Source organism: Lipophrys pholis (assembly GCF_963383615.2).
Source record: "Lipophrys pholis genome assembly, chromosome: 20".
Lineage (NCBI taxonomy): Eukaryota > Metazoa > Chordata > Actinopteri > Blenniiformes > Blenniidae > Lipophrys > Lipophrys pholis.
The window spans coordinates 15,589,667-15,611,348 of NC_137648.1; the positions used below are offsets into that span (position 1 = coordinate 15,589,667).

Genomic DNA, 21,682 nt, shown 5'->3' on the forward strand with positions numbered 1-21,682 from the left:
TCCATAATCAAGCAATAGGTTTCTATTTAACTGCACTGCCCTGTGCAGACCTTGTGGGAGTCACCCGGCAGCAGATGTCAATGCGGCTGTAACCTGACACTTCAGGTAGAGTGCTATCGATTAAAGTCCACCACTCGCTCCCTGTCATTTCCCTGAGAGCCGGTGCGCTGGAAGGATGACAACATACCACCTCCCAGGAGCTGTTTTTTTTGTTTTTTCCTCTAAAGTCGGTACTTCAGTAGAGCAGGATTCAAATAGCTCAGTTTGAACAGAGACTGTGGAATTGTGGAGCCATGCTGACAGAAGTAGCATTAATCGCCAGCAGCAGACAGAGGAGACCCCCGTTCACCCTCTCCTCTTGCCTCCGGGCGCACTCTCCAGTACCAAAGGTGGGTATGCCTCTGCCAGCTTGACGCTCGCTCCGGCTGCACCGGGTTTCATTCTGAAACCGCTCCAGCCTTCTTTCTCCTCTGGTTTCCTTCTCTGGCACTCTGCTGTTCCCTCCACTTATCCACATCTGGTCTGTTTCAGGGTGGTTAATTTGTGTCATGACACTGTGTAAAGTTTGCTCGCCGTCTCCCAGGAAAGAGATTTAGTAACTGTTAAACAGAGACATTTCAAGGAAAAATGACACTGCGGGATTGTGTCTGCTGCTAATGTGCTGTTCATCCAGCATCTGCATCTGCCATTTACAGTTTGAAGAGTTGCAGCGACAAAAACACTGAAGCATACCTGGTCCAGTTTTATTTTAGTAAACAAACATGATTTTACTGTAACGACGAATGTGAACATCTGCATGAAATCTACTAGTGAATCAATCATAGTGTTGGCATCTGAAGAAAAAAATAAGAAATAGATCGCTCGTTGCCTTGTTGATTATGTTTAGATTCACAGCAATTGTTTGTGTAGTGTGACACGTCTGCAAAAAAAGCATTTTATGCTCTTATTGTGTCCTTTAAAAAAAGTTTCAAAGATTCTCTCCATCTCATCTGCCGAAGTGACATAATGTCCTGTAATCTCTTGCAGGCATATTCCCAGGATGCATACCTCAAAGGAAATGAGGCATACAGCGGAAATGCCCAGAACATCCCCGAGCCCCCTCCTATATGCTACCCTCGGATAGAAGTGAAGGCTGCAGGCATGGCCCAGCCACCGGAGCCTGCCGCAGTCAGCGAGAGCGCCCGAGGGCCGGGGCAAGTAGCAGGAAGGCCAGGGGGAGTTGCGGAGAAGAGCTATCGGGTGGAAATCCCTGTTCCGCCGTCTCCTCCTCCACCGCAGACGACAAAGTCTCAGACGGCGGTATGTGTCTGTACGGAGAGCACAAGGACGGTGCCAATGTCCCCTGATGCTGTCGACAGAGGGTCGCGGATGGCTCGGGCTGGGCCCAGCCACAGGACAGAGGAAAATCGGTGGCCTTCACCAGATTCGGCCTCACTCAGACCCAGACCTGTGATTCCCTCTGTACCCGGGGGTGCTCAGTTGCAGTACCCCTCTTCTCATCCCGCAGAAACCCCAACGTACACCCCTCCCACGACGTCTCGACCTCCTACGGTTTATAGTGACACCCTCTCTCCACCAGTACGAGCCAATCTCACTGCCACATCTCCAGATGTGTTCTCCACTGCCATCTCACCCAATGCCAACCACTGCTCTCCCTCTACCACGACCCCCTCCACCTCTCCGCACCAGAACATTGACTGGAAAAACTACACCACGTATAAGGACTATATTGACGCTAAGAGGCTGCACACGTACGGCTGCCGCACCATCCAGGAGCGCCTCGACAGCTTACGAGCGGCTGCTAACTCCAGCTCTGCTTACACCCAGCAGCGTACTCCGCCCACTGCGTGTGCTGGGCAACGAGGGGCATTAGCCTCACAGGTCAGACGAAGGAGCGCCTCCACTGACCGAGGGATGGATGCAGGCAGTCAGGGTGCGACAGTGACAGTTCCATTGCGTAGTGTCTCGCAGGAGAAGCTAGGCACAGAAAGAACAATACCGCCCAGGAATTGGCCTCGTAGTGCTTCCCAGGATGCTCTGCCTTTCTCCACCCCCACGGGAGTCCCCAAAGCTCGGGCACAGTCCTGTGACTACCTGGGCCAGCAGCAGGGAGAGCCGGGTGGTGGGATCTCTGGGGATAGGGTGGGATTGAGGGACAGGCTGCTGGTGTGCCGAGGAGAGGATGCCCGGGTGGGCAGGCAGGGATCGGGCGTGAGAGCTTTACCTCATCTGAACAGGACTGTTTCTGGACAGGAGGACGAAGGACGATTAGGCGTACCGTTGAACCCTTCTCCAGCTGCTCCTGTGTTTGTTAAAGGTACGACAGACTCTGCACTACCATCACGGACAGACGGTCTCATAATAAGACCTTCCCGTCTGCCTGTCAAAAACTCAATCTTGGACCCTTTGCCTGCCTTACCACCCACTAAAGCCACAGATCCTCTTAAAGACCAAAGAGTTAACATCATGGGCAACCACCTGGGCTACCCATCCCCTCCTCACCTGCAGCCAAGGGGCAGGGCAGACAGTCTGAAGATGGAGAACCGGCCAGAGCCTGGGCTGGCAGCCAGATCCTCCTCTTGCTCTGGTACTTCTTCTAAACTGCCCATGCAAAGACAGCTACAAAGCACAGTTTCCACCAATTCCTCCACTTCCAACAGTGCTATGCCCCACAAGCCAAAGGTCAAAGAATTCTCTAGCTCCACTGGCGCCCTTGTACGGACTAACGGTGGCATGTCAGAGGGGGTCGAAGGGCCTGACGCCACAGTTGTCGTCCTAAGAAGGGACAAAAACTCTGCATCCGCTCACATCCGTCCTCCTTCTTACGTGCTAGCTGTTAATGACAAACTCGGTGGAGGGATTCATAAGTCGGCACCATTGGTGAAGGCAGGTTCTGCAGATGGAGCCATGTGCTGGAAGTCCAATGACAGCCGGGAAAATCTCAGGAGGTTCGGAGACATGCAGCAAAAATCTGGCTCCAACAACCTGGATGACTCCCTGGATTCCATCCCCTTCATAGGTAAGCTTTCTCCAATCGCTGGCAATTACAATGACCTGAAGGTGGCTCAAGTGTCGGTGTTGAACTGTTTATGCTTGAGAGCATGACTGATGACACTTCAAATAGGTTTTAATGTCAATATTGGTCATAAAAGACATTTCAAATATGTGATTGGATAAAACAAAAGTTCCACAAGATTTTATATTGTAAAGGTAAGTAAGTATAGTTTATTTATAAAGCGCTTTTCACAGATAAAAATCACAAAGTGCTGTATATAAAATGGGTGCAACAAAACAGAACATAAGAATAAGAATAAAATACAGTAAAAGTGAGGAATGTATATATAATCTTAAATATGTAATTGATCTGGAAATATATAGCAAGCTTGAACATTTATATGAAGAAAGTGTTATTACTGTCAAAACAACCTGTGGATGGGGTTGCAAGGGAAATTCATTTAATTTCATTTATTGGCATCGACAACTTAAAATTATTACATTTAGAATGTTTCTATAGGTTTATATATCCTTCCCAACCTGTTCCTAACCTATTATACAGTGGAATGATCCCGTAATTTTTAAATCTTTCTGCATAGGTCTTTATGTCTCTAAGTAGTTTATCTAACCAGTACTATATTTAACATAAATCAATAGTGTGAGTTCATAAAAGTTATTTTGATATTATGAATATATGTTTTGGTTGTTATTACAAAGAATTTTGAGTATTTTTGCACTAAAGATACTTAATACTGGAAAAATAATGTTCAAACTTCTGAAATCGATAAGATATTTGAAAACATACATTACATTTTTGTTTTGCTGTTTATGGGGATTTTTCTGTCTTTTATGCACATTACATGTACGTGTTGAATCACAAAATGTCCACTATTTTCAAGAATATCTTTAAGCATATCAAAGACACTTGCCCATTACTCAACATATTTCACATATTACATATTGCAGTGAGGCTAAACACTGGCAGACTGGCTAATCTTACCAACGTTCAAAAGGAGGAACCTTTAAAATAGAAGCAATAGCTTGAAAAGTAGTGCATAATAATAATAATACAATAGTTTGGTCTTGGTTCATGGCCTTCAGTTAAAAAGAGGTTCTGATTCTCGGTTTACAGCTAGACTCGTTCTTCATTTCTTGCTGTGTTTTATAAATGTAATAAGTGTGTCTTCTCCATTCATCTCTGATAAAGCTCAAGAAGAGAGAAAGACTTGGTCACCTTCCTTTGATTTTTTTTTAACTGGGATCCATCTGCATCCATACCATATGATTATCGTCTAATCCAAATTATTTTATTTTCCTATAATCTATTCCTTTCCCAGACGCCACTGCTTCTCATGTGTTCCCGTCATCATCGCTAACGTTGATTTAGAAATGCATAAAATGTAAATAAATGCAGTTGTGCCATGCACTTCACTGCATCTTATTCGGACACAACCCTTCCCGCCCATGGTGTAAGTCACAGTCACAGAGAAAATCTGTCCTATAAATATTTAAAAGCCAGAAGAAATCGTTTCCTTGTGGTATTTTGAACTCTGGGTTTTGACATTGTATCAGGATTATATGACAGCCTGACACTGGACTGCAGGCAAGCATGACGTATTCAAGCCGCCCTTTGGCATCCGAGTAGGGCGGCACAGAAACATACAGTCACTGGGTACACACACACACACACACACACACACACACACACACACACACACACACACACAGAGTCACTCTGAAACGTCTCATATTTCCCCCGGGGTTGAGCAAAGAAAGAAACCTAAGAACGTCGTCCTAATGGACTGTGACATAACGGAGAAATAAGAGCATTCCTGCAGCAATCTGCTTCAATTAGATTTCATAGTACGCTTCCAAACAATAAGTGGAACAACTGCTGTGCATTAGCCGTCTGCCAAACATTTGGTGCTGGGAACGGAGTACCAATGGTGCCGCTGAAGTACATGCAAAAAGTCACGTCCACTCATGTTTTTGCTCGGTTTTTTTTCCTCCCTCTGGCCGTGTGCAGTTCAACGCTACATTTACATATTATGGATTTAAAAAGGGGAAGCTGCTCAGGAACTTTGAAGCTTCAGTCTTTGCTCATGCAAAGCAACTTTAGAGGCATGCGAGCTTGAAGTAGAATACACTTACTTGTTTTAGACTCATTACGTCCAGTGAGGGCAGGCGTTAGTCAGATCCATAAAATTCATCTTCATGGACACAGACACTTCTCAGCTCTCGCTCATTAGTTCACTACATTTAGATTAGATCTGAGTACTTCACATTGTGCTATGATTAATGCTGGCGATGGTGTGTCCATAAACCATTAAGCAATCAATCCTTTTTCACATTTGATTGAGGATGGTTGATCTCTTTTGGATATATGAGCCGTACTTTATTAAAAAATAGATGGTCAAATTAAAGCTTTTAATAGCCAGCAGGTAGCTTGGCCCGGAGACTAGAGAAGGTAAACCAGCTCACCCTGTCAAGTCCAAACAGCACCCATATGACGTACTGCTATTCTGCTTTATTCAATTTAAGGTCACGTTTTTAGTGAACCAGAGCCAACCCCATTCGATTATGAGCCAAATCACCAGTCTATCACAAAGAGACAAACCGAAACGCTCACCTTCTCGCATATGAGAAATTTAGAATCACCAATTACGTCACCTCAGAATTGATATAACTTCTCTTTTATAGATAGCATTAGTCGCCACGCATGTCACAGTGTCAACATTTTTCAAAATGAAACTTTCAACATCCTTAAACAATTCCTCAACAACACTATACACTGATCGTCTGGATGATTTGGATCTCATTAATTGTGAGGTTAATCCAGCATTTACCACACATAGCCCCTCGCACAGTGAAGGGAAAAAAATCATATTTTCTCTGCACATTCACAGGTCTGGGCTGCTCTGCTTCTTCTTTTCAAAGCTAAATCACTGTTGGTGCCAAAAACCAGCATCCCCGTTGAAAACGAATTGTAATGATTCGTGTCAAAGATCGCTGGCTGCCCTCGACTTCCCAGAAACCGAGTTGGAGGTGTATAAACAAGTGATTAGATGCAATAGGCATCTGGCTGCCCGGGCAGAAATGAGGTTTGCAGTGTCATGGGAGACGTCTTTGGGGTTTTAAAGGAAAGAGAGATTTAACAGCAGTAATCTGTACTCGACTAACAAGCAGGTCAGATGTTTCATATTAAAGTGTGCCATTGAAAGTGGAACATTTGCATCAGTGCTTTGGCATCTCAAGGATGTGTTCTGTGTTTTCTTTCCTGGTTTCTCACAGATTTTCATTTGACAATGACATTTTATGAGAGAGTATTCAATTTATTTCAGATGTGAATGTCCGCCTGGTTTGAACGTGATGTGATAAAATAATTTAAGCTTCACTCTGCATTATTGTAAAAAGGAAAAAAAGAAAAAACTCAGACAAGTTTGCTCTCATCTGCTTGATAACGTTAATTCCTTCCACTTGCCATGTACATTGCTCCTAATTTGTTTTTAGGGTGCGCCATCAGGCCGATGTCACCTATCGGACTATGTGACACAGCCTTACGTAATATCATTGCACACTGCATCTCTGTGTTTGAAGCTGAAGGTGTGGAGCAGCTTATCACTACTGAAACACATATCTACCGTCTGAGTCTGCATCACTTTGCGTTCACTGCGTTACCGCTTATCGCTTTTTTGTTTTTACTGCTGTCTAGTACTGATAAATCTATTCTGGTATCGAGAGCAAACATAATTGGAACCTTTGTTTATTGGGCGTTTTAATTCACAGTACCTACAAAAGGACTCCTGTCAAAAAAGAAGTAGTTTTGAGTCGTGTGTTGAATTGCAATTCAGAAAAGTAAATTTTTGTCCACCAGTAATTTGACAAAATGTGTTTTAAACACAAATAACACTAATATCGAAAAACAATTCTATATTGTGCTCAGGATACTCTTAGCAGATGTTGTTGGGTTCCACACACATTTACACAGCCCATTGTTGAAGTTCGCGTAATGACGTCATAGAGTCGCGCATGCCAACAGCTGCAGTTTCCAAACCCCTCGGCCCTGATCATTTTGCACTCATGTTTTCGGTTTGCAACAAGCCGTAAAGCTGGACTGTGTTCCAGCTGCTCGCTGAGGAGGTTCAATTAACTCGGCCTCCCCGTTTCTGTCCTCAGACGAACCGTCGAGCCCCAGCATTGACCTGGACAGCGCACACATTCCCGCCTGTGCCGTGATCACCGGAGCGCCACTCATCACCACCCTCCCGCCAAGCCCCACGTCTCCGTCCCCGCTCATCCGACGACAGCTGTCACACGACCAAGGTTTGTGTTTTCCGTGCACGACTTCTTCATTTCGTCAGAACATCCACGGACGCTTCCAAATAAACCATGTGACCCTCTCTTATTAGATTCTCTCCGTCTCACAATTATTGAGTCAGATTCTGGTACGAAAACCGAGCGGTCCAAGTCGTACGATGAAGGCCTCGACAACTACCGAGAAGAAAGCAGAGGGTAAGCCGGACGCCCAACGCATTCAACCAAAAAAAAAAACCAAGGTCATGTTCACAAAGCCGACCTGTATTACGGTAACTCGATTACTCTCAAAACTGAAATTTAATATCGTCAGATGTTGGATTTTATAACCGATCTGAGACTGAGGCCACTATAGTATATTTTTTCTAATGAAAGTGTAACAGGTTGTTATAGGTGAACTTAAACAGCTGTAGAACAAGCATCATGAACACACACATCTGACAGGAAAATGGTTCTATGTCTATTTTAAATATGCAGTAATCATACTTTCTACTACCTGCCTGCCATAACTACATTTTTACTGACATGTTTACGTTGCTTTCTCTTCCATTCAGGAAGTCTCTGATACCTGGTCTGAAAAGTCTGAGAAAGGTAAGTGCGTCTTCTATTTCCGCCTCCCTTTTGGCTATTATATCAGCTTTCACCATTTGGGAAAAAGAGGACACCTTTTATGATTCATTGATCCACTTTATCTGCGTATGCCTATTTTTAGCCTTGACATTTGACTGATGTAGATTAGTGTCAGTGCTCTTTGTCTCCAGTCTCTGGTTGCCTTGCTTTCAGGCGGTGGACAGGTCGTCAGAAGATTCTGGGTCCAGGAGGGATTCGTCGTCAGACGTCTTCTGTGACGCCACCAAGGAGGGTCTGCTGCATTTTAAGCAGCTTCACACAGACAAGGCAAAGGTGTGTACTCCCTCTGCTTCATGTAACTCACACACTGACACACAAAACATCAGCCTGCAAAGGGTATATACTCTTACATGACCTACTCCGCACCTCGGTTTGTAAACACGAGCGGCTCTGCCCTTGTTTTCAGCAGTGCCTTTGACCTCTTTTGTACGAGGTCTCATATTGTCCCAAAGGCGGGGATTATGTGCTCTGATTGTGACAATAGGAGCGTTTTCCAGCAATCACTGAATGGAAGGTTATGCTTAATTCCCTCTATTTTTCTGTGTTAAACGTGTCTCTTCTTCTCCCGCGGCCTATTTCCGCAGCGTGTCGGGGGCGGCATGCGGCCGTGGAAGCAGATGTACGCCGTGTTGCGGGGTCACTACCTCTGCCTGTACAAGGACAAAAAGGAAGGGCACGCTCACGCCAACTGCCAAACGGCGGACGAGCCGCTCCCGATCAGCATCAAGGCGTGCCTCATCGACATCTCGTACAGCGACACCAAGCGCAAGAACGTGCTGAGGCTGACCACGTCGGACTGCGAGTACCTGTTCCAGGCCGAGGACCGCGAGGACATGCTGGCCTGGATCAGGGTCATACAGGAGAACAGCAACCTGGACGAGGAGGTGAGTAATGCCGTGGCGGTCCTCACACCTCCAACAACCACCAACACCGGGACAGCCTAGGCAGATGGACTTCACAATCATTTGTTATGATTTTGTGTTTAGAGACTCCGCTTCAATCCAAACAGTCCAAATTACCATTTCACCTCAGACTTGCCAAAACCGATAAAGACAAATAAACTTCATCGCCTGATTATCATCATTTCTGTCATGTGTTAACATTTCTGTTAGCCTTTGGATGATGTGGAATAACAGCGTTACTTTCAGGGGACCAGCAGTCTGTGGGTTTTTTTTTTTTTAAATGTTTTGTTGCTGTACATAAAAAAGCAACTTTAGCAACACATTTGTTTCCAGGGTGTGATCTTTTTCAGATGAACACAGTTTTAATTTGTCTTGCGCATCCTAATAACAAATAATGTACGTTTGAAGGAAAGTTAGCAGATTTATCAGATGGTTTTAGTGAGCCTTTCTTTATCTTTCATAGAAACATAAAACAAACAACTCTTAAAGTTATACAATTAAAAAAATAAGTGAATGTGCCAAATGTAAAGTAAAATCAGAGGTAATAACTTTTAAACAGCTGCACAACCTCTATAATCATAAATTAGATGAATTGAAATATGCTTTACACATTAATGATGATATGAAGCCTGAGGCTTCTAGTATGTTTTCTTACACTACTTACGAAGTTTTTACATTTTGGCCAATTAAACCTTTTTATATCATCTTAAGATGATTTGGTACAGCAGAAGTTGAAAATGGATCATAATGTAATACAATAGAGCAGGAAGGCTTAATGATTTAAAATATTTTGTGATCTACATGAGAGTAAAGTGAAAGTATTCAGGCTTTAGACTGCCAGTTTGACAAAAAAAAACTCATGACGCCGGTTAACCAATAAAAAGATCCTCATAGATGAGGCACATTGTCTTCTTCAATTGACAAACTAAAAATAGGACATGTCTTCATATGTCCTTCCAGCACTGTCTTACAATAGGTGGGCACTTCCTTTTTTGAAACTGGAGGCAGTCTTTCTCCTCCTTTGTGGTCCTGACCGTGCTGTCCATGCCGAGACATTCCAATGGCCTTACCTGTGTCACCCGATAGCTGCAGGTTACATAAAGAACCGTTTTGACCTGCAAGGTGAAGGGAACGGCTGCACCCGGTGCCCCGAACATGTTCTATTGTTTCTCATGTCCGTTCTGTCCCGCTCTTTTCTTCCCTCCCTTCTTTTTTTTAGAACGCAGCCTTCACCAGCCATGATCTCATCAGCAGGAAGATCAAGGAGTACAACACCTTGATGAGGTAAGGCTGCGATCGGGGAGGAGGGCCGGGCCAGCGAGGTGGGACGAGGAGGGGGAGGGTTTGCAAGGCAGAGTTTTGCACACAAGCAGTTAGATAGGATTAGGAAAACTCCTGACTTCACTGTCCGTGTCTCTTGCAGCCCGACAGGCAGTAAGACGGAGCCGTCGCCCAGAACTTCACGTCAGTCGCTGAGCATCAGACAAACGCTGCTGGGAGGCAAAGGGGAGACCAAAGCAACAAGTCCACACTCACCCAAACCTGAACAGGAGAAGAAGAACATGCACAAAGGTAAGAAAGGACATGGTTAAGTCTTGCAGCCTGCATTTTATTTTCCTTAAAATGCCTTTCCTATTTGGTTATTTCTTTCTCTTGCATTGTGATGCCCAAAAACTTTGTAAATCTTATCTATCAAATCCTATCAATAAAGATTTATCTTAAAACTTGAAGAGATGTGGCCACTTGACCCTCCTCTCCCGAGTTTTTTGTCCTGCTTTCGTGACTTTAGAATGACAGAATTCCTTCTTTTTTTTTCATTACTAAATGCTGATACACTTTATTTTGTCATACTGAAGGATCGCGTTTATTGTGCTCTGTATTTCCTGATGCAGATGACACCAGTCCTCCCAAGGATAAAGGGACGTGGAGGAAAGGCATCCCGGGCCTAATGAGGAAACCCTTTGAGAAGAAACCGTCTCCTGGAGTCACGTTTGGAGTGAGGCTGGATGACTGTCCTCCCGCGCAGAAAAACAAGGTGAGAACCAAATGTGCTTGAGAGATGTATATACACGTTTACTGAACGTCCCTTCAAAAAGAAATAAAAATGTCTTCACTCGTGTGTCGTTGCAGTTTGTGCCTTTGATTGTGGAGGTCTGCTGTAATCTGGTGGAGGAGAGGGGGTTGGAGTACACGGGCATCTACAGAGTCCCCGGAAACAACGCTGCCATCTCCAACATGCAGGAGGAGCTCAATAACAAGGGCATGAACGATATCGATGTCCAGGATGATGTGAGTGTCCCTGTATTGATCCGCCGCTGCTTTAAATAAACTCTCCTTGGCACCACTCGCAGTGCAAAGTGATGTTCTCTTTGTGCTGTGTGCCACACTGAAATCATTTGAAAAGTGCAGGTCGACATCACCATTAAAAACAACTTTTATCAAGCTATTAGGAGTGGAAGCATTATATGTCAAAGTCTTTTCTTCTCTTTGTAGAAATGGAGGGACCTGAATGTGATCAGCAGTTTGCTCAAGTCTTTTTTTCGAAAGCTTCCCGAGCCGTTGTTCACCAACGGTACGTTCACCCCATCTAGTGGCTCGAGAGGGGAACTGCAGACTGAATAAGTATTTGTAAGTTGACCTTATTTCTGTTCTTCAGATCGGTACACAGACTTCATCGAGGCCAACAGAATAGAGCACCCAGTGGAGAGACTCAAGGTTCTCAAGAGGCTGGTGAGCAGCAGCCGTATTTTAAGTCAGGTTTTATTATTATTAAGAACAAAGTGATCAAATTGGTTCTTTTGCCTTATTTTTCACAACAGCTTCATGAGTTACCGGATCATCACTACGAAACCCTCAAGTTTCTTTCAGCTCATCTCAAAACTGTGGCTGAAAACTCAGAGAAAAATAAGGTATTTTACTCAGCTTTGTCTGTTAGTTTATTCTCAGTCAACCTTTGACGAGACACATTAAGAAATAGGATTCTTTCCTTAGATGGAGCCCAGGAACCTGGCCATCGTGTTCGGGCCCACTCTGGTGCGCACCACCGAGGACAACATGACCCACATGGTGACGCACATGCCAGACCAGTACAAGATAGTGGAGACCCTCATTCAGAACGTGAGGAGCAGAGCTCAACGTGACTTAACAGCGGATTAACAAGTGGAAGCAAAAATCTGTGCATCTAATGGTTTGTTTTTCTTTGCAGTATGACTGGTTTTTCACTGAGGAAGGAAACGGAGATCCAGTGGTGGGTACAAGCTGCTTTAACACAACGCTAATATATTCTTCCGAAAGAGTAATTTTAGACAAGTGTGTTGGTAAATCCTTTCTCAGGTGAAAAAGGAATAAGGAATGTGATGATGGATGGAGGTCAGTGGGACACCCCAGAGAAACGTTATCTTACAATGTTTTTGTGCAGTGAAAACTGAACACCCGCTTTCCAAGTCAAAACAGCAGCGGATTGGTAGCTGTTATCACTCGGCTCTGCAAGAGAGGCAGAAAGCAACACGAAACCAGATGTTTTGCAAACTTATTTGTAGCTGTGAGGGTTCCCAAAGGTGAACAAGGTACAAACTGCCGGTTAAAGAAGGGAACCCAAACAGGACTCCAGCAGAGCTACTAGTTAACTCATTAAAATGTGGAGATTCAATATCGCTCCTGAATGAAACCAAGAAGTTGCGATAGTCGGTCAATTATTGATGCCTGTACTTCTCACTCATTGATTTATCTTCTTGTTATCATTGTTTTCTACTTTTTATATGAACAGATTTTCAATTGTCTCGGGTTTGGGATGGAGTTTGAGACATCAGAATGTTTCTTTCTTATTACATTTCTCTGCCCTGTTTTCATAAAGTATTGGGATCCATTGGAAATAATAGAAAACCTACCTGTTTATATTTCGTGTGCAACTGTCCTAACTTAAACTTATAGTTTTATGCTCTTAACAATAGGTTTTGTTTTTTAAATTGTGTTATGATGAAACAACGAATAGATTTTCTCCTCCGCATTGTTCACAAACATCCCCCATACGTCCTGCTCTGTGTGATCTATAGAAGAAATTGATACCACATAATCAGTTATGAGACCAAATCGTTGAACCTAAAATCAGAAAGGTCACAAAATATCACAAAACTAAAGATGCAGTAAAGGGTGTACAGAAAGAAATGTTCTCAAACTGCTTTTTAAAGCATCAGACTACCGTTTTAGTTTGTCTAGCAGCTGACTCCCGTTCAAACTCCCCCTGATCCTTCCTGCCTTCCTCGCAGACCGTGTCCCACGACCAGAGCGCAGTGGAGTCCCAGCCCGTCCCCAACATCGACCACCTGCTCACCAACATCGGTCGAACGGGCACGTCGCAGGGTGAAGTATCAGGTAACACGTCGTCTTTAGCAGGCCGACTCCGTGGCGGGGTCCCCTTCCTCCGCCTCGTCACTTGCCGAGCACTGCGGTCTGAAGCGAGTCGGACAACATGTTGATGATAACACTGCTTCCCCCCTCAGGCCAAGCTCTGACCCACCTCCCTCTCCCTGTTTGCTTCCTTGGCTGTTGCCATTAGATGGAAATGTCTATGGCTAACCTTGAGTCCTGATGCCTGTTGTGGGTTTCAGTGTACAATTTGTTTGCTTCCTTAAAAAGATGCAACAAATGGTCTCGCTTTCCTCATTTGCTTTTTGAAATGTACGCCCTCTCCTCGGTATTAGCTCGTCTTTTAAACAGTTAATTGTTGCTTTTCCTTTTCCCTCTCCCCTTTATACCTCCCCCACCAAGCTTCTTCCTCCCTCCTTTATCCTGCCTACTGTTGCACTAATACGGCATGTTCTTTCCCAACATCAGAAATAGATGTTTTTACAGTGAAAGGCGACCTCTGATTCCTCTGTCTCTAGTGAGGCTCTGTCGGGTGTCCTAAAGGCTTTCCCAGCATTCACACATACTGATCTTGACACAGGCCAAGTGGGAGGAGTCTATCACACCGTGATGTCACTGATGGACTCTATAATGTCCGTGATGGACAGCTGGAACTGTAGGAAGAAGGAGGATTGTTGCCCGCAGTGTAGCTGCCTAGTCTGCCGGAACCCGCAGTACTTTTAAGTGCCAAAGAGAAAGAAATAGAACAAATAGCGTTGAACAAAGAAACTCGCGGCGGCGAAAAAGGGGGCAACGGCGGCGGCTACACGGTACTGTACGGTCTCCGGTGGTGTGGGTTTTCTATCAGAGTGTACCAATCGCAGGCCGGTGCTACTGTCTGAAAGGCTCTCCGCTGTCTCTCCTCACTGTCCCGCAAGCTCGCCAACGGGAGAGATAGCATGGTATGGTTCCTACGTCACCAGTCAGTGTGCACTTGCATATTGTGCCATCATCTGTATTGTGAGGGGTGTATAGGGGGGCTCGGCTATGTCACACAAACACAAATTTTAGTCAGGGAGTCGAAGTGGCTACAGAGCCAGGTGAGGACTGATTATAGGTTTCCTCTGCTGACACTCTCTTTCTCATGTAGTGTCCTCTCGTTTCATATAGCTAGCCCCTCTGTGACCCCCATGTCACTTTTTTTTTTCTCTCTCTCTCTCCTTCTTTGGTTTCTTCCATAGCCGTCTCTGTAATCACCGTGTCACTGTTGTCATGGAGCTCATGTCACCTCACATCTCTCTGTACAAAAGCACTAAAGTCTTGTCAAATCTGTCGGGAACTTTAATGTACAAAAGTTTATTTTTGGAATCCAGAGAGGTAAGGTGGAGCTCTGGTATTTAAGAAAAATGTCCCTATTGGAACATGTTAGTTAAAACAAACATAAAGTACCTGCCTTTGTTTTTCGCATTTAAGAGTCTCACTGGTCTTATTTTACTCATCAACGCCAATAAAAGATAAAAAGTAAAGGATAAGGAGTCTTCTGTTGATAATATTGGTGGTGAACAGGATGTATGCAGCAGATGGGAGGTCAGCACGGCATCAGTCTACATAGTGCATCCCCAAAAATTAGAATACAATGACAAATGTTTTCCTTTTTTTAACATGAACAGTGAACCTTATATAAATTGAAACATATCAATCTTTTCTTTGAGAACGTGCAGACGCATGTAATCCATTCACTTTCATCTCACAACCTCACTTAATCTGATTTCTCACTAAAATACCACCTTAATAAAATAAATCTGGCATACAATCTGAAAATGCGCCATTGAAAAGCCGAAAATGGCTGTTTTAATGGCGCTTCTTTTGTTGACACATTTGAGTTGAAAATACAGATTTCATAGAATGGTCGATGGACTCGGATTTAGGGTTTTGTGAGTCATAAGAGCATCACTTAATATCTGCGCTAACACAGATCAGCCTCCATCCTGGTGTTGCATGGCACATGATCTGCTCTGCTGCTGTTCCACGTGTTGCACTCAGAATGACTAACAGAGGCTTGGATCGAAGCCGCTGGCTGCTTCTTCTCTGACCGTGTGTTCAATCCACCTGCACTCCTCTCGGACTCGCCGTTTGGGAAAGAACGTCCCGCGCCTGCCGGTCGTGGACCCGAGTGTAACGTAGAGCTCATCTGTCCCCGTGTGTAGCATGGCTTGTCGTCTGCTCATGTGTGTGCGCTCACCCATCATCAGTCTCGTCCGCTGTTTTTACACCTCACGCTTCTTCTCATCAACATGGTTCTCTCTTTCACCCGATTCTCCCCTCTGTGATTCACTCCCCCACCGCACCTTCTCCGACTCCTCCTGTTCATCCGCACGGTAAGAAAGTGTCTAACGTCTCTCTTTTCTCTTTTCACCCGCAGATTCACCCACAAGTGACTCGGCTAAATCAAAGGTGAGTGTGTGTGTCCAATGTCTCAGGACTCTTATATTGTAGGATGACAGGAGGTAGGAAGAAACCTCAACTCCAACGGTCGTTTCATCCAAATCACAAGTGGTATCTAACTTTGTAGATAGTTTTTTTTTGAAGTATTCTTTTTTTGGGGTTTTTTCTGCCTCCATCTCAAACAAAGAAAATTAGCTGGATTTGTTACACTAATAAAAGCCTTAACAACTACAGTTTCCTCATTAGGGAGTCCTTTAAAGATGGAACTTTGAATTCTCCAAAAGTCAACACAATATAAAGACAACATGAAATTCAACATATGGGTAATATCTTAAAAAATATATTTGCTTTTAACACAAGGATCTTAACCCTTACGCAAGTCTAATGCCATCATTTTGATCCTGTCGTGTGCACTGCTAAAGCCTTTAATATGAATCCATGCAAAGTGATGCTCATTGCTCAGTCCGTCCAAAGCACACTGACAAACGTACAGCCGGCAGGCAATAACCATGGTGTTCAGGCCCTTTAACTTCATCCATCCATCCATCCTTGCTCTTGGTTAGTCCATATGGGGTACTCCACCTGGGGAATGTGCAGGACCATTGTTCCTCCTGTATCTGAGTCTCTTTATCAAGTCAGGTCAATTTGAGCTCTATGAGGCCCAGAAATAAAATTAGTTCCTCTCTGTATACAAATCGAGATGCCAAAATCGTACAGATAAAAGGCAATGCATTTTACACAGATCGATTAAAAAAAAAAAAAAAAAGAAAAAAAGGTCTGAAAGCACCGAAAACTTTGATTTTATGAAGCAACCAGAAACTTTCAGAATAGAAATGAATTACCTGTGGAACCAGGTCAACATTTGACCAAAGGCAAGAGGAAATACATTAGCTTTTCTAATTTCAATTTTAAAAAAAAAAAGAAAGAGGAAAGAACAGTATTGATGGCTCATTCTGGATTATCTTCACATGTTCAACAGTGAAGCTCCCATCATTATGCAATAGGTGTCTGTATGGTCAGAGCATAGCGTTTCTCCAATCTTATCCTGAGAAATTATTCAATTCTGCACATTATCCTGCCTCAAATTGAAATGTGTGGACACTAGTTTCAATTTCCAATTTCTACCTACTCCACACAAGAGGGTGCAGTATAAGTTAGCACTCAGGCAAAACACAAACAGGGTTTTTTCTGAGTAAGCTTTCAATCCCCCCTAACTTTGAGTTTGTCCTGCTGCCGCAGCTACAGACCTCACCGTGAACAGTGAGCTGGAGAATCGCCACAAACTATACTCCCTTCTCATCCGTAGCGTTTGAGAGGAAGCAGAAATCTCAGGGTTTGATTAAACTATTTAAATGAAAAGTTAAACTGTTACGTGGTTAGATACAACTCGAGGGTTGTGGAAAATGTGCTTGTAATTGGGTTGAACTGTGCCACAAACATAAAGAACTGCCTGCCGACCTGCCGAGCATTTTTAAGTTCTTCTATACGTTTTCTTTGCCGAGTTTCATCTTTCTGGCTGCAAAGTGGTCATGAGGTTTGAAAAAAAAAAAAAGAGCAGATGCTTCAGATGCTTTCATCATCGCACTGCTGCTGCCAGGTTGTTCGTCAACAGCTTTAACTGCAGTCATGCTGCTGCCGCTCCTCCTGCTTCTGCTTCTGGCCGGCATGGGAAGATAACGTGCTCCTTGTTTACGACGCCGCTAATGTTCCTCTTTCTGTCCATTTCTCTGGTTTGTGGTGCCTCGCGGGAGCAGGTGGAGTACAGATTTCAGGCAGGGGTGAAGAGTCGGACCCTGTTTCTGCTCTTTGTCTGTGTTTCTCAGCATTCATTTGGGCATTCCTCTCCCTCTCTTGTCCCTCTCCTGTTCTGCAGGGTTCCTGGGGTTCAGGGAAGGACCCATGCAGCCGAGACCTCCTGGTCTCCTCCATCTTTGCTGCAGCCAGCCGCAAAAGAAAGAAGTCAAAGGAGAAGCCACAGCCGAGCAGTTCAGATGACGATCTGGATGCAGTGTTTCCCAAGAAGGAAATCTCCGGCCCCAAGCTGAATCCTCAGAGCGAGACTCGCCTCAGCCCCAACGTCAAACCCGTAGCGAAGCAGCTCGTCCGGGCGGAGGAGAGGAAGGAGAACGGCAGAACTGTGGAGCTCACCTCTAAAGCCAAGAGGAACTCAATATTCCTGAAAGAGAAGACTCCACCCACACACCCCTCGCCTTCGCCCTCTCCTTCCCCGATAATATCCGGCTCCCCCAACATCAGCTACCAAACTGCCCCTCAGGGTAAATCCTCCCTGTCTGATCCGCCTTCCCAGCTGGATGAAAATACCTCAGACCTCGGGACCATGAGCTCAGGAGCCTCAGTGCCGCGGTCAAGACCAAAAAAGTGGATGGTTGGAGCGTCGGCTGATCTCGCGGTGTCCAGTGGTCCAGGAATCGGCGCGGGGGCGTCCGCCGGTGCCGAGGTGAGCTCCATCACCTCCGATTACTCCACAACCTCCTCCATCACCTTCTTGACCGGAGCGGAGTCCAGCGCGCTCAGCCCAGAGCTGCAGGGCGGCGAGGAGGCAGACGACGAGCGCAGCGAGCTCATCAGCGAGGGGCGTCCGATGGAGACGGACAGCGAGAGCGACTTCCCGGTTTTTGCCCCCGGAGGTGGCAGCAGCCAGTCCACGCCATGCCCGGAGCAGAGTCTCGAAAAGACGGAGCAGAGAGGCAGTGTGGGGGCAGCTGAGGGGAACGCCACACCCAAGCTGGAATCTCGACGGCTTTTTCCGTCGCATAGGATGATAGAGTGCGACACCCTCTCCAGACGGTGGTCCCTGAGACAGAAAACAGACAGTGAATCATCGGTGGAGGGTATGGCTGGGAGCGGCGAGCGCAGCGAAGGTAGAGCGGAGTCCTCCACTCGCCTGTCTCGAGTCCTGGAAGTGATGAAGAAAGGCCGATCCACCAGCAGCCTCAGCTCGTCGTCGCGCAGCGAGTCGGACCGTCCCGAACCCGCCTGGCACCTCAAGATCACCGAGCGGCTCAAGTTCAGGTTACGGACCTCCGCCGATGACATGTTCACTCAGAAGAACCGAGCTCCAGATGCTCGCGGGAAGAAGAAGAACATCCGGCGGCGGCACACCATGGGCGGGCAGAGAGACTTCGCCGAGCTGGCGGTGATCAACGACTGGAGGGAGCAGGGCGGGGTGGACCAGACAGCCGAACTGTCGGCTCTGGACCGCCTCAAGCCCCGATGCTCCTCCCAGGACTTCTCGATCCGGGACTGGATCGCCAGAGAACGCTGCAGAGGCTCCGAGCCGAGCCTGGAGGTGGCGCCCAAAGCCGTCCCCGAAGACGATCACCCGGAAGCCCAGGACGTCACCGCAGAGCGACCCCTGCAGTCGGCCTCGATGAGCGCTCAGCCGCTCGCAGGGGAGACTGTGAACGGGAGCGGCCCGCAGGGCAAAAACAGAGCCTCCCTCGGGGCGGACGCTCACCCTCACAAACTCTCCGGGACACAAGTGGTCCGCTCACGGTTCTACCAGTATCTGTGAAACGGTCCGGAGTAGTCTGACGTGATGAGGTGGGAAAACCAATACATGAATGAATGTGTCCATGTACGAATGTGCGTATTTTAACTGAGGTTACTGCACAATATTTTTTCTACAAAGTATACTTTATGTATCTACTGTACATACTGTGTATAGGCTCCCGTGATTGTTACTGGAATTATTGCTGAAGAGATGTTTATGTGTGAACCCGCCGAGTCGTCGGCCATACTGGAACGGATGTGGAAACAACACGAACTTTCTCCCGCAGGATCGCACCCTACTAATGCAAGAATGTGACATAACTTTTGATACGTGACACTAATAGAACAAGAGGATTGTTATACAGCACTAATACAAAAGTTAAAAAAAAATTAAAAATAAAAAAAGGGTCAACTTTGAGAGTTACTGAAGGAAAGCAGGAATTTTGTTTTTTAATAGGAATCATGGTTCAGTTCTTCCTCTTACAAGCCGTATGAAGAATGTTTCGGGGCCTGCGTCCATTCAGCTTTATGACCGTTGTCACAGGTGCTTTTGACAACCAATCACATTAGAGTTTCAGATGTTGTTTTTGGCTTTCATTCAATTTGGAAAGATATTATGTGAAGACGACACATCCATCCATGTCCGAGACTGTTTAATCGTGTGCAGGGCCGTTCGGCGCTGGAGCCATTCCCAGTTAACCATGGGCGAGGGCAGGATCCACCCTGGACAGATCGCCAGTCCGTCACAGACAAACACTCACATTCGTACTCACACCTTGAGGCTCATTAATTGACTTCACATGCATGTTTTTGGATCGTTGAGTATGAAAACAATACAAAGCAGGGAATTAGGCAACTGGTTAAGAGTTTTGACGTCCTTACATCTGCTTTGATGAATTTACAAAAAACACACTTGAGATGATTTTTATTCCAAAGATTTTAACAGTGAACTTGATCATTTGTGGTTTGTTTTGATAGCAGATAACTGAATAGGTGTCACAATGCCTCCTAATTATCATCAGACCTATTCTGCCCTAAATTTTGGTTTTCACCATTGTGCGGCATTGTTGCATCAGCCCTCTGTCATAGCCCACGTTACACCCTCCCTTTAATAATTCCTGCTGCTGTGCCCCCTTCAAAACCCCCTGATAAGAGACCCACACTTTGGTACCCTTTTTCCTTCTGTTAGGACATTTTAAAGAGGAAAGAAGGTAAAAACACTTGAGTTAAGTTTAATATTCAACACTAATAACATTTAGCTCACAATCGGCGCCCGCCCAGGCGAGACTCGTTCAGTCTACGGTGATTGGCTGCTTTCAGAAAACTCCAGTGACGACACATTTTTTTTCCCCCCTCAATGTCTGCTCAGAAAAAAAACTGCTGTTTGGACACGGGCCCTTATTTTTTAGGCTAACACGATTTACTCACGTTCCCTTCGGAACATGTATGTTATTTTTTCGCCTGTACTTGAAGTATGTGGAAGTAACCGAGGGCTGCTTTCTGAGCTGGGTGCTGTGGGAAGTTTCAGTTTTTCGCAGTACAGTCTCAACGGCCAGATATTAGCTTGAAGGACTGAAGGTTCATTGTTAAAGTTTCATCCGATGAAGACTGAATAAAGCAGTGATGAAATGCTGATACTATAGTATGTAATGCCTGGTACAAAGTAGTTTTTGTTTTGCAAATGTTGTTCAGTTATAGTCCAAAAAGTAACATTTTTACATATGTGCGAGTCGTTTTTATCTGGAGAAGAAAAAGTGCCTCTTTTTATTTTTTAAAAAGAAAAACTGTTTTTTTTTTTTTTTGTTGTTGTTTTTTTATAGACGGTTGTGGAGACAAGAAAAAGCTCTTTTTTAGCAGATGACCTCACAACGCATTCCAGATTCTATCCTGTTTATAGTTAAACCCATAGTAGCATCAGAGCGGTCAGAGCTTATGTCAGTGTTTATGTTTCATTACTCTTTTTTTTTTTTCTCTCTCTCTCTCTCTCTCTCTCTCTCTCTCACTCTTTCTGTGTTTTTTTTTTCTCCAAGTGCAGTAAAATGCATGGGCGCTACAAGAAAAAAAAAAAAAAAAAAAACTGGGAGAAAAAAAAAATCTACAGATTTGTATCTTTGCATGAGACAAAGTTTGCTGAAGTGTAAACATCTCTATGCCTGTGTACAGCGAAACATGGGTGCAACACCCCCGCCCCTCCTCCAACAAACACTGGAAATAAATAATCTTTATTAGATTGGTGTGTTTTGCTTCCTGATTTCGCATGAAACATCTCAACAAAACGGGAATCAACTCATACTTCATCCTTCTATTCCTCACCAATGTAGAAGCATTTACTATTACTTATTTGAATGAATCCATGACTGTTCAATATGTTTATAATTTTCACAGCAAATAATAATTTGTTGTTTTGCTTGTTTAAATAAATAAATAGTTTGATACAGTGTGAACTAGAGCCAGAACAAACAAATGATTTGAGCATGTGCGGTGTTCAGAAACTCCAGAGACAAAAAAAAAGCTGCTTTAACACTCCAGAACAGTAGGTG

General features: G+C 44.9%; 1 protein-coding gene across 1 annotated transcript in view; it reads left to right on the forward strand.

Moving 5' to 3' along the window:
- arhgap21a (Rho GTPase activating protein 21a) overlaps positions 1-21,365 on the forward strand; it is a 44,535-nt gene extending 23,170 nt beyond the window's left edge. Inside the window, exons 7-24 of the mRNA XM_080489841.1 lie at positions 1,027-3,019; positions 7,171-7,317; positions 7,404-7,506; positions 7,863-7,899; positions 8,092-8,211; positions 8,523-8,822; positions 10,060-10,124; positions 10,264-10,412; positions 10,733-10,875; positions 10,971-11,129; positions 11,334-11,412; positions 11,497-11,570; positions 11,660-11,749; positions 11,832-11,957; positions 12,046-12,087; positions 13,106-13,211; positions 15,607-15,638; positions 17,503-21,365. Coding sequence (XP_080345967.1) covers positions 1,027-3,019; positions 7,171-7,317; positions 7,404-7,506; positions 7,863-7,899; positions 8,092-8,211; positions 8,523-8,822; positions 10,060-10,124; positions 10,264-10,412; positions 10,733-10,875; positions 10,971-11,129; positions 11,334-11,412; positions 11,497-11,570; positions 11,660-11,749; positions 11,832-11,957; positions 12,046-12,087; positions 13,106-13,211; positions 15,607-15,638; positions 17,503-19,164 — 5,427 coding nt within the window. The 3' untranslated portion in view covers positions 19,165-21,365. The remainder of the gene's footprint in view (positions 1-1,026; positions 3,020-7,170; positions 7,318-7,403; positions 7,507-7,862; positions 7,900-8,091; positions 8,212-8,522; positions 8,823-10,059; positions 10,125-10,263; positions 10,413-10,732; positions 10,876-10,970; positions 11,130-11,333; positions 11,413-11,496; positions 11,571-11,659; positions 11,750-11,831; positions 11,958-12,045; positions 12,088-13,105; positions 13,212-15,606; positions 15,639-17,502) is intronic.
- Positions 21,366-21,682: the final 317 nt, after the last annotated feature.